At 43.4% G+C, this 13,813-nt stretch overlaps 1 protein-coding gene across 1 annotated transcript in view; it reads left to right on the top strand.

Annotated features, from left to right (window-relative positions):
• The window catches only part of B3GALT1 (beta-1,3-galactosyltransferase 1), a 363,301-nt gene extending 349,782 nt beyond the window's left edge, over positions 1 to 13,519 (top strand). The window contains exon 4 of the mRNA XM_040441341.1: positions 11,848 to 13,519. Coding sequence (XP_040297275.1) covers positions 12,033 to 13,013 — 981 coding nt within the window. The 5' untranslated portion in view covers positions 11,848 to 12,032 and the 3' untranslated portion in view covers positions 13,014 to 13,519. The remainder of the gene's footprint in view (positions 1 to 11,847) is intronic.
• The last annotated feature ends 294 nt before the right edge of the window (positions 13,520 to 13,813 follow it).

The following is a 13,813-nucleotide window of genomic DNA, read 5'->3' as shown; positions in this document are numbered from 1 at the left end:
TCTCTTTATGAGCTTCAAGAGGTAGTCCCCTGAAATGGTTTTCACTTCACAGGTGTGCCCTGTCAGGTTTAATAAGTGGGATTTCTTGCCTTATAAATGGGGTTGGGACCATCAGTTGCATTGAGGAGAAGTCAGGTGGATACACAGCTGATAGTCCTACTGAATAGACTGTTAGAATTTGTATTATGGCAAGAAAAAAGCAGCTAAGTAAAGAAAAACTAGTGGCCATCATTACTTTAAGAAATGAAGGTCAGTCAGTCAGCCGAAAAATTGGGAAAACTTTGAAAGTAAGGGCTATTTGACCATGAAGGAGAGTGATGGGGTGCTGCACCAGATGACCTGGCCTCCACAGTCACCGGACCTGAACCCAATCGAGATGGTTTGGGGTGAGCTGCACCGCAGAGTGAAGGCAAAAGGGCCAACAAGTGCTAAGCATCTGTGGGAACTCCTTCAAGACTGTTGGAAGACCATTTCAGGGGACTACCTCTTGAAGCTCATCAAGAGAATGCCAAGAGTGTGCAAAGCAGTAATCAAAGCAAAAGGTGGCTACTTTGAAGAACCTAGAATATGACATATTTTCAGTTGTTTCACACTTGTTTGTTATGTATATAATTCCACATGTGTTAATTCATAGTTTTGATGCCTTCATAGTCATGAAAATAAAGAAAACTCTTTGAATGAGAAGGTGTGTCCAAACTTTTGGTCTGTACTGTATATGTATGTGGGAATATATATATATATATATATATATATATATATATATATCTCTATATACATATATATCTATATACTTCATCTATATATGTATTTAGAGATATAGATCAATCTATATATATATATATATATATATATATACATATACACACACAATCTATATATAAGTATATGGAGATATATATTTACCGATCGATATCTCTATATACATATATATCTATATATACCATCTATATATATACACTGCTCAAAAAAATAAAGGGAACACTTAAACAACACAATGTAACTCCAAGTCAATCACACTTCTGTGAAATCAAACTGTCCACTTAGGAAGCAACACTGAGTGACAATCAATTTCACATGCTGTTGTGCAAATGGGATAGACAATAGGTGGAAATTATAGGCAATTAGCAAGAGACCCCCAATAAAGGAGTGGTTCTGCATGTGGTGACCTGACCACTTCTCAGTTCCTATGCTTCCTGGCTGATGTTTTGGTCACTTTTGAATGCTGCCGGTGCTTTCACTCTAGTGGTAGCATAAGACGGAGTCTACAACCCACACAAGTGGCTCAGGTAGTGCAGCTTATCCAGGATGGCACATCAATGCGAGCTGTGGCAAGAAGGTTTGCTGTGTCTGTCAGCGTAGTGTCCAGAGCATGGAGGCACTACCAGGAGACAGGCCAGTACATCAGGAGACGTGGAGGAGGCCGTAGGAGGGCAACAACCCAGCAGCAGGACCGCTACCTCCGCCTTTGTGCAAAGAGGAACAGGAGGAGCACTGCCAGAGCCCTGCAAAATGACCTCCAGCAGGCCACAAATGTGCATGTGTCTGCTCAAACGGTCAGAAACAGACTCCATGAGGGTGATATGAGGGTCCGACGTCCACAGGTGGGGGTTGTGCTTACAGCCCAACACCGTGCAGGACGTTTGGCATTTGCCAGAAAACACCAAGATTGGCAAATTCGCCACTGGCACCCTGTGCTCTTCACAGATGAAAGCAGGTTCACACTGAGCACATATGACAGACGTGACAGAGTCTGGAGACGCAGTGGAGAACGTTCTGCCGCCTGCAACATCCTCCAGCATGACCGGTTTGGCATTGGGTCAGTAATGGTGTGGGGTGGCATTTCTTTGGAGGGCCGCACAGCCCTCCATGTGCTCGCCAGAGGTAGCCTGACTGCCATTAGGTACCGAGATGAGATCCTCAGACCCCTTGTGAGACCATATGCTGGTGCGGTTGGCCCTGGGTTCCTCCTAATGCAAGACAATGCTAGACCTCATGTTGCTGGAGTGTGTCAGCAGTTCCTGCAAGACGAAGGCATTGATGCTATGGACTGGTCCGCCCATTCCCCAGACCTGAATCCAATTGAGCACATCTGGGACATCACGTCTCGCTCTATCCACCAACGTCACGTTGCACCACAGACTGTCCAGGAGTTGGCAGATGCTTTAGTCCAGGTCTGGGAGGAGATCCCTCCGGAGACCGTCTGCCACCTCATCAGGAGCATGCACAGGCGTTGTAGGGAGGTCATACAGGCACGTGGAGGCCACACACACTACTGAGCCTCATTTTTACTTGTTTTAAGGACATTACATCAAAGTTGGATCAGCCTGTAGTGTGTTTTTCCACTTTAATTTTGAGGGTGACTCCAAATCCAGACCTCCATGGGTTAAAAAATTAGATTTCCATTTTTTTTTTTTGTGTGATTTTGTTGTCAGCACATTCAACTATGTAAAGAACAAAGTATTTCAGAAGAATATTTAATTAATTCAGATCTAGGATGTGTTATTTTTGTGTTCCCTTTATTTTTTTGAGCAGTGTATATATATAGAGAGAGAGAGAGAGAGAAAGAAAGATGTAGATATATCATATATTTATATAGAGAGATAGATCATTAACTATATACAGGGGCGGATTAAATGCATGATAGGCCCGGGGCTGTCTACCCAACTTGGGCCCCCCCCCCCCCCTCCATTTTAGTTTAGTTTTGTTTTTTTGTATGAAGAGGCTGCGGTGCTTCATGCCACAGTCTCTTCTTAGGCCATATGACATCTTCAGACTAAAAAAAAATACCCCAAACTGAACCTAAACTGAAAAATTTGGTCACCAAATTTAAAATACATATAATTGTAATAAAAAAGACATGGAGGAGAATACAGCACCACATACCTCTTATATCCAGGGACATCTACTGTCATGTAGACCTTCTCTTTCCTCTTCTCCTCCGATAGACCGCCATGAAAAATTATTTTAGCCGCATCTCGTCTCTACAGAGTTTGTAACACATCCTGGTGTCCCCACAGCGTCATCCTGCCACCCCCAATACTGTGCCCGTTGTGCTTCCCAATGCCCCAGGAACTATACTGCTGAAAAAATAGTGACCCTAATAGACATAATTGGGGTAATTTATCAAACTGGTGTAAAGTAGAACTGGATTTCCAAAAGAGCTGTCAAATATGAAAGGTGGAATCTGATTGGCTGCTATGGGCAACTAAGCCAGTTCTACTTTACACCAGTTTGATAAATTACCCCAAATGTTCCTATAGTGTCCACAGCAGCTATAATGTCCCCTAGAGCGCCCCCAGTAATAATAACACCCTATATTGTGCTCCAGGTAATAATCCCTGGATAGTGTCCCCAGAAATAATAGAATTGCCCCTACAGTGCCTCCCCAATAGCAACACCCCCATATAGTAATTTCCACCACACTGCCCCCACATAGTAATCCCCCCATAGTAATTTGCCCCCACACAGTAATTTCCCCCAAACTGCCCCATATAGTAGTTTGCCCCCACATAGTAATTTCCACCACACTGCCCCCACATAGCAATTTCCCTGCACTGTTCCCACATAGCAATTTCCCCACACAATAGTATTCCCCACATAGTAATTTGCCCCTACATAGCAATTTCCCCACACTGTCCCCACATGGCAATTTCCCCACACTGTCCCCACACAATAGTTTCCCCCACACTGCCCCCACATAGTAATTTGCCCCCACACTGCCACATAAAGTAATTTGTCCCCACATAGCAATTTCCCCACACACAATAGTTTCCCCACACTGCCCCCATATAGAAATTTGCCCACACATAGTATTCCCTCCCATAATAATTTGCCCCCACACTGCCCCCACATAGCAATTTGCCCCCACACTGCCCCCACATAGCAATTTGCCCCCTCACTGCCCCCACATAGCAATTTGCCCCCACACTGCCCCACATAGCAATTTGCCCCCACACTGCCCCATCTAGTAATTTGCCCCCACATAGTATTCCCTCCCATAATAATTTGGCCCCATACAGCCCCCACATTCCCCCCCATGTAATCGATTTAACTTCCCTAATATGTCCTCCTGTGTGTAGCCACCCCCCAAAAGTAGGCACATGAAATAAAAAAATAAAAAATGAACAAAAAAAATGAAAAGATAAATACTCACCTATGTCCAGGGCCAGGCGCTTGCTCGCAGAGGAAGGCGGGATGAGTCAGGCGCGTCACAGTGCTGCGTCCCGACACAGGCGCGCGATGATGTCATCACGCACGCCTGCGCCGGGATTTCTCTACCGCATAGGCCTGAAGCCTATGGCGGTGATCGGCGACGGGACAGGAAGCTATGCGCTCCTGTGCCCCGCCACAGTATGTGGGCATTCGGGTCAGCGTTGGGCCCCCCAGCGGTGCTGGGCCCCGGGCTGCCGACCCGAACGTCCCTATTGTAATCCGCCACTGACTATATACATACAGTATATAGAGGATATTTACTAATCTATATCTCTATATACATATATGATATATCTACATCTTTCTCTCTCTCTATATATATATATATAGACTCAATAAAACATGCTTGGTGATTAAAGCTTCTTTTACTACTTCACTACTTGGATGTGCTGCGGATTTCATTTATTCTATATATATATATAGATATATATATTGTGTATATATATGTATATAGAGATATAGATCGATCTGCAATGTAACAGGAAGATCTTCTGCCTGTGTGAGCTAGGAGATGATCATGTGACTGTGTTTGTATGCACGGTTAGGTTGTGCAGAGCAGGGGGCGGGGAAGGGCAGATTATTCACACCCACAAATATTCATGAGGCAGAGCTCAGGCATTGTTGGTACACGCCCCCTCAGCTTTGCTGCAGCATGTAAACAAAGCATGAATAGGTTTTTCTCTTAAGAAGTCAAACTTCTATACAGTACATGTATATTTTTCCATAACCTCTTTAATCCTCCTCAATATAACCTTGTTGCATATTTGTGGAAACAACAAGCAAATAAAGTGGAGAAATAGATGATTCCCTTTAAGAAGGTGTTATTTACCTTTATATACAATCGAAGACCTTGAGAATTTGTTCAAAAAGTTTAATTTCATAAATTGTGTATACAAAAACAACACTAAAACTCCTTTATACGTTTCCTGAACGTGGGCGGTCATCCTAAATCAGTACAGAACAAAGCAATAAACTGCATAAAATCTACAGCTAGATACCATATAATTAAGATACACAAAAAAATAAAGAAAAAACAACATAAAAGGAAATTGCAACATTGTATTTTATTCATCTGTTTACAAAGGATCTCTGGTCTTTTGCTGTTCCCAGAGAATAAGGTAGCAATATCAAGAGCGATATGAATTGCTATTAGCGTGCGGTAGCACAATAGATCAATACTCCCTCGCTTTGTATTTATGGATGTAAGATTGTTATCACAGATTAATTCTGTTCATGTGACTCTAGAGGTTGGAATTTGTATGCAGCCCTTGCAGCTTTCACCATAAATAATAGTGTGCCCATAACTAAAACTCAGCTACAGATACAATGCAAATCCCACCTGGTGTGCCGCAATGGTAAATAACTATAGTGTAAAGCTAAAGTCAGTGAATCACTATTGAAAATCTTCTGTAATGTATGCACGTCCCTTCCAGGTCATGAATATAATGGTAAATAAATTGCTCCTTAGTATTTCTACTAGCGTGTGGGGTTTAAGGGAGAGAAGCAGGAGGGGAAGAAAGCTCAATTATTAGACGGCACCGCTCTTCTTTATAGTGTGTGTCCATAGAGACACATAGCTCTGCGTAGATGCTGTTTGTGCAAAATGGAAACTGAATAGCGACTCGATTTGTTTATATATATTTATATATTGTTGAATATTTTTCATCATTATTTTAAACCATTCAACCTGTTATAAAGCTACATGATGTAAATTGTAGTGAAGGTAATCTTCTTAGGGCCCTTGCAGACGAGCAGCTCCCGACCTGAACTCCCAGCGCTGCGGGGTCGTGGAGGGGGGGGGGGGGGGGGGTCACATACCATTATATTGATTTATGATGCTATGTAACCCTTACAGTTCTGGAATGTATTGGATAACACTGGCAGAATGCTTTCAGTGATATCCAATACATTATAGAACTGTAAGGGTGACATAGCATCATAAATCAATATAATGCTATGTGACCCCCGGCAGCGCTGGGAGTACAGGCTGGGAGCTGCGATGTGGACTCGCAGCGTTACCAAGGCTCGCCTGCAAGGGCCCTTAGGCTACTTTCTCACTTGCGTTTACATTGTCCGGTATTGAGATCCGTCATAGGGATCCGGATACCGGAGAGAAACGCTTCCATTTGTCCCCATTGATTGTCAATGGGGACAAAACGTAACTGAACAAAACGGAAATCCCCAAAAAGCATTCCGTTCCGTTTGGTTGCGTTCCCATACCAGTGAGGTTTTCATTCCGTCATGAGAAGCAGAGCAAAACGGTTCCGCATAACCCACAATGCAAGTCAAGAGGGATGGATCCGTTTTCTCTGACACAATAGAAAATGGATCCGTCCCCCATTGACTTTCAATGGAGTTCATGACGGATCCGTCTTGGCTATGTTAAAGATAATACAACCGGAGCCGTTTATAACAGATGCAGATGGTTGTATTATCAGTAACGGAAGAGTTTTTGATGAGCCCTGTCGGATTCAGAAAAAAAACTAGTTTGAATGTAGCCTTACCAGTGACTGCAATTGTAAGTTATAACCTCCCTTCTGATCCTCAGCTGTGTCACTCTGACTCTCCAACTAAGTAGGAACAGGTTTCTCTATTCATTCCTATGAGACTGACATTGAGGCTCCCATAGAAATACACAAAGAAACTGACTTCCTGTCCACATACAGTATAAGATGCTGTGTTATTTGGAAAGTCAGAGTGTTAGTCTCATGACACAGCTAAGGATCAGAAGGGAGTGTAACAGCGACCTCTGTGTGGCGCTGTTCCCCCACTCATCACCGTGGTCCCGGATGCCGTGCTCAGCTGTGATCTCTACTTCCCGCCTCTGTTGCAGCTCTGGACTCTGCCGCCTGTGCGGTTGGTATTACCTATGTGGATTCCGCTCCACAACTTCCATTTAACCTGGACACTGCTTGTACTCGGCTGCTGATGTGGCAGTACGCATCACTCCCTGGGCGGGGCTGAGTCACGTCATGTGATCTCGTTAACCTACCCTGGCTCTCCTGCGGGTATTTAAGTGGCTCAGCCCTTTACCCAGAGGCCTCAGAGTCAAGGTCCTAATCTTGTGCTAAAGAGCTTGCTTACCACTCGTGTTCCTGACTTCTTCATACTTTGTTCCTGGACTTCGTTTATCATCTGGTCCCTGCCTGCTTGCATCGCCTCTCCTATTGCCGACCCGGATTGTCTGACCTTGTTCCTGTGCCGCCTGCCCTGACCCATTGCTTGTTCTGACTATGTCTCTGCCTCTTCCTCTGGTTCCTGTCTTGTTGCTCCCGGTAACGACCCTACCTATCTGACCACGTCTGTACTGTCGGTACCTTCTTAGGTACCTCCTAGTCTGCCTGGACCAGTTGCCACTGACTGGTTTGCGCTCTGGAGTAGCCCCTGACAATTACCGACGGTCAAGCCTACCCTCACCATCTGAGGCTCTAGTGAAATCCGGGTAGTTGCTTATTTACTCCCCTCCAGAGTATTGCTAGTTAGTGGCACAGTGGGTTCACATCTGCTGATCTGTGACAGGGAGGTTATAACTCACAAATACAGACACTGGCGAGAAGATTACCTTCACTGCAATTTACAACATGTACCTAACCTTCCTATTTTTTTGTACCTATGACACTGGCTGACCTGTTACATGTGCACATGGCAGCTTAAGGCATCTGTGTTGGTCCTATGTTCCTATGTGCCCGAATTGCTGAGAAAAATGATGTTTTAATATATGCAAATGAGCCTCTAAGAGCAACGGGGGCGTTGTCATTACTCCTAGAGGCTCTGCTCTCTCTGCAACTGCTGTGTCCTCTCCACTTTGATTGACAGGACCAGGCAGTGTAAATGTAATGATGTCTGACCTTAACTTCTCCTAAAGTCAATTAAAGTGGAGAGGGCGCAGCAGTTGCAGAGAGAGCAGAGCCTCTAGGTGTAATGACCACACCCCCATTGCTCCTAGAGGCTCATTTGCATATATTAAAACATCATATTTCTCGGCAATGCGGGCACATAGGAACATGGGACCAGCACAGATGTCTTCAGCTGCCATGTGCACATGTAACAGGTCAGCCAGTGTCATAGGTACAAAAAAATTGAATGTCGCAGCAGCCGCATGGATGGAGCCCAATGCACGGAACAGCCGTGTGTATGAACCCTAAGCCTGTACAGGCTTTCAGATTCTGGATGTGAACATCATTGTTCCCATTCACTGACAGCAAATATAGTATAACAGAAAGTAAAACACTGCCATATCACATTTAGATGGCACCCACAATATCATGAACTTTTCAACAATCACAGCACATTAAACCACTGATCAAATTCATTTGGTCTTATTTTCTCTCGATATAAATACATATAGGATTTAGCTGCAAAGTTAGATACAGTCAGCATCATCTAATCTATGGCAAAGTAGAGTCAGGGTCGTGTTGTACCCTTTCAATGATAAAAAGATAAACTGTAAGTCGATACGAGGTTAAGGATTTCAATAGAAAGAGCAGCACTAGATTTATTAATTCCAAGAACTGCAGAACCAGGGATTTTTTTTTATCTGTGAGGCAAAATGAGATGTAGCTGGTCTGGAGGATTTGTTTCCCTTTCCTGTGGATCAAACAGCTCGGTTTAAGCAAAGTTGATGGACAAGTGTCTTATTTTTCTGCTTAAGTTACAATGCAACCATAAGATATGAGGAACATTAGGAGAAATCCTATCTTCGCTGTGTCTGGGACATCCATGGGCCATCACAGTCTAGTAGTTTGTCTTTCATCGCTAGATTATTGAGTTTTAGATGAGTTACATACAGTATTTCAGCCGCGGCACATTCCACATACACAGGAAACTGGTGGAAATGGTGCCGTCCAGATGAGGTCCTTCCAGACTCCTGAAGATAACTATGCCAGCCTAATGATGAGGGTTTAATATTTTAAGAAGTTCTGAAATGTCATTATCGTACACAATCACATAGCTTTTACTCCTCTTCTGAAGCTAATCATAATTGACAGGAGGAAAAACAATGGGACCACATTCTAAGATCCTCCAGAATTGTTATATTATGGAGGATGTGAGCATTGACTAAAACAAGCATGTCACCAGCGTGGACAGGTCATCTTTAACATTTTATTTTTTTGCATTCACAAAACCAGAAAAACTTACGACATGTAAAACAAAGGCAGTAAAAAGACAGTAAGTGATGTACTGGAATATGGGGAACGTAAAAATTGACTGATTGATATGCACCAAATAAAATTGGTTTACAACTTAAAGGGGTTGTCTCACTTCAGAAAATGGCATTTATTATGTAGAGAAAGTTAATACAAGGCACTTACTAATGTACTGTGTTTGTCCATATTGCTTCCTGTGCTGGCTGGATTCATTTTTCCATCACATTATACACTGATTGTTTCCATGGTTACGACCACCCTGCAATCCAGCAACGGTGGCCATGGTTGCACACTATAGAAAAAAGCACTAGCCTATGTGTACTCGCACGGTCCTGGCCACCATAGAGGCCGGCGCTTTTTCCTATAGTGTACAAACGCGGCTATCGCTGATGGATTGCAGGGTGGTCATAACTATGGAAACGAGCAGTGTATAATGTGATGGAAAAATGAATCCAGCCAGCACAGGAGGCAATATGGACAATCACAGTACATTAGTAAGTGTCTTGTATGAACACTAGGGGCGTAATGATCGCGGTCCCAGAGGGTCTGACCGCGACTGGGCCCGGTGGGGGGAGGGGCCCAGCTGTGCTCACATGTAATGTGGCCCCGCATTTTCACTGTCTTTACTGCTGGGCCCCGTGAGAGCGCTCACCTCACCTGCATGATATGCACTTCTCCAGTCTCAAGGCCTCCAGCATCAGGCCTAAGTTAGTCCGCCCACCTGCTTAATGTGTGACTAGTTTTATTGTGTCAGCGCCAGGGCCTGATGCTGGAGGCCTAGAACTGGAGAAGTGCATATCATGCAGGTGAGATGAGCGCTCTGATGGGGCCCGGCATTAAGTACAGTGTAAATGCTGGGCCCCGTTACATGAAGACTGTGGGCAGTCGTAGACACTACAAGGGGCTGTGGGAGGCACTACTGGGGACATTACTGGGGCAGTGGGGAACACTCCTGGGGACATTACTGAGGGTAGTGGGGGACACTACTGGGGACATTACTGAGGGCAGCGGGGGACACTACTGGGGACATTACTGAGGGCAGCGGGGGACACTACTGGGGACATTACTGAGGGCAGCGGGGGACACTACTGGGGGCAGTGAGAGACATTTTAGGGGGCATTACTGGTCGATCAGCGACCAGGGGTGTGACAATTGCGGACACAGCGGGTGCGCCCGGGAACAGCGTGGGGGGGGTGGTCTCGATCTAAAGTTTGCCATGGGGCCCATAGCACTCTAGTTACGCCACTGATGAACACATAATAAATACTATGTGCAGAAGTCAGACAACCCCTTTAAGTGTCCCAGGATAATGCTGCTAGAGACAATCTGACCCTGTCCATGCTGATTGCATAGTATATTGGTACATTAGCCATGGAAAGCAATGGGGATGATTGTGGGGAAACTGAAACACAAAGAGACCTAAAGAAGGCTCTGAAATCAAAGGCGAAGGCAGCAATCAAGGAATGTCACCAGTCTGACTTTGGACTGGACATACTGTAAAATTCCTCATTAATTGTTAAATGGTCTATAAAGGATTAGTAGACACTTAAGTACAAATGAGAGAAGCTTCTAAGGGACTTAGACTGGGATGGACAAGGAGCCATGGCTAGGAATTTATGAACTACCTGTTACAGTCTGACGCTGTCCCATCAGTGCTGCCAGTGTCTGCAGTATAGGGACATGCCCTACTGGCAAGTGGAATGGTCATTGTAGTGTTGATCGCGAATATTTTAATCGCAAATTTTTATTGCGAATATCGGCACTTTGAGAATTCGCAAAGATGTCGAATATAGTGCTATATATTCAAAATCGCTAATATTCTAGATTTCTTTTTCATCAGTAGCCTCCCTTTCTGCTTGTGGGCCAATGGAAAGGCTGCAATCTCTTTGTCAGTGCTTAGCAATTTCCCTAGCAACCAATAGGAAAGTTGCCTACCCCTTACTATATAAGAACCTCCCCAGCAGCCATTTTCTGTAGTTTTATGGAGTTCTGAGAGAGACATCGGTGACATTGCTGTGCTCTGTGCTTTCATCTGGATCCTATTCCTTATCCAATTACATTAGATAGTTAGCTCATATATATATAATACAGATAGTGGGAGATAGTCAGTGTAGGTTATATCCTGATATAGTGTAGATGATCGGTTCCAGTGCAGGGTGTTAGGTAGTGTGATAGGGATTACTGTTTCTCTGCTGTCCATACATACATGCTACAGACATAGCGCTGTGATGTCACAACAATACTTGCTGCACCAATCAGTAATATCTACTCAGACCTGATAAAATGTGAAGTTGCATGTATTGCGCAAAAGATATGCGCATCTTTGGTGCCAATTTGCGCGAAAATAATGACTGGAGATCACAAATTATTAATGATCTATTCTCAGGATCCGGGAAAACCCCTTTAACTCAATTTACTTTTGAAATAAACATAAATGTCCTGTTATCTTCTGTATCTAAACTATTTTGTCTTTTTTTCTGCATTACAGTGTGAACAATGAATTTACGGAAATGACAACAGAACGACAACGAATTAACGGAGGATTTTAGACCATTTCCTTCTGTATTTTAAAAATGTCTCTTAACTGATGTGTTCCATCTGTTGGACAAGAAAATGATCAAGGCACCAGGGAGACACTTCATAGGAAGCATCGTCTAGAAGACTGCAGAAGCTATGGCTTCGAAGGTGTCATGTTTGTACATTCTGACAGTGGTGTGTTGGGCCAGCGCTCTTTGGTACTTAAGTGTCACCCGTCCGACATCCAATTACACAGGTTACCGGCTGAACAAGATAGTCATATCTCAAAAAAACATTTCCTTTGGCAATATTAGAACTCGACCTATAAACCCTCATTCATTTGAATTTGTGATTAATGAACCCGAAAAATGTGAAAATAACGGGAGTCCTTTTCTGGTCATTCTGATAAGCACAACCCATAAAGAGTTTGATGCAAGGCAAGCCATTCGAGAAACTTGGGGCAACGAAAGCAACTTCAAGGGGATTAAAATTGTTACACTTTTCCTTCTTGGCAAAAATGGCGACCCTGTTTTGAATCAGATGGTGGAGCAAGAGAGTCAAATATTTCATGATATCGTTGTAGAAGACTTTATAGATTCCTACCATAACTTGACTCTCAAAACCATGATGGGCATGAGATGGGTGGCCACCTTCTGCTCAAAGGCAAAATATGTCATGAAAACGGATAGCGATATTTTTGTAAATATGGACAACCTGATATACAAACTACTGAAACCAACCACCAAACCTAGAAGGAGATACTTCACAGGTTACGTCATCAACGGAGGACCTATAAGGGATGTCCGCAGCAAATGGTACATGCCGAGAGACTTGTACCCAGAAAGCAACTACCCACCATTTTGTTCGGGAACTGGATATATATTCTCTGCTGATGTGGCAGAGCTCATTTATAAAACTTCCCTCCATACAAGACTTTTACACCTGGAGGACGTGTATGTTGGTTTATGCTTACGAAAACTGGGTATACACCCATTTCAAAACAGTGGTTTTAATCACTGGAAAATGGCCTACAGCCTGTGTCGCTATCGTAGGGTCATTACAGTACATCAGATTGGCCCTGAGGAAATGCACAGGATTTGGAATGACATGTCAAGCAAAAAGCATCTGCGTTGTTAAATTTTTTTAGAGTGTTGTTTATTGTTACCAGGACACTTGAGTAAAGGCCGGTTGCAAAAAATAAATAGATAACAAAATAAAAAAATTAAAATAAAAAGTAACTTTTATACAACTTTTTCACTTTTGCTGGCCAATAGAGACTTTGAGACACCGGTTTCTCATCAAATGTAAAAAAAAAAAATACTTTGTGGATAGTTCTTTCTCTGATGACTTGAAAATACAATCTGGATTCAACACAACATCACGATCCGAGCATCATTTCAAGGCGTGCACTATCATCAAGTATTCGGAATTTAACTTTTATGTAGCCATTGGTGTCCCCGTGTGACACAGAAAATATTTTTTTACTGGACATATGTGACCGTCCAGAGAATGTTCAATATGCTTAGCTCAGAATCGAAATACGTGGAGATACATTGTGCTATTGTACTTTTAACTGTTTTTCCAATTCTGTATGCAGCATTTCAGAAAAATAGACCTTAAAGGAGTTATCCCATGATAAATGTGAAAAATGAAAAACAACCTCTTTCTAACAAAGCTATAACTGGCCCTGTACCTCACATGGATCCAGAGATCGATCTCCCAATTCATTGCTTCAATTGCTCTGCTAGGTTTATTTTAACCTGGCAGCTCAGGGGGCGTGTCCTTTCTGAGAGGGCAGCTGCAGCTGGTGGCAGTTGAAGGATGGATTTGAGCATGTGCTTCCATCTCAGGGAGCAGGACAGAGAAATTAGAAAACAGAGCAAACAGCAGGTAGCGCTATACAAATAGATTTATTTGAATAACTTAAAAGCTATAAT

The sequence above is a fragment of the Bufo bufo genome, chromosome 7 (genome assembly GCF_905171765.1).
Source record: "Bufo bufo chromosome 7, aBufBuf1.1, whole genome shotgun sequence".
Classification (NCBI taxonomy): domain Eukaryota; kingdom Metazoa; phylum Chordata; class Amphibia; order Anura; family Bufonidae; genus Bufo; species Bufo bufo.
This window is presented reverse-complemented; position numbering and strand designations above follow the sequence as displayed.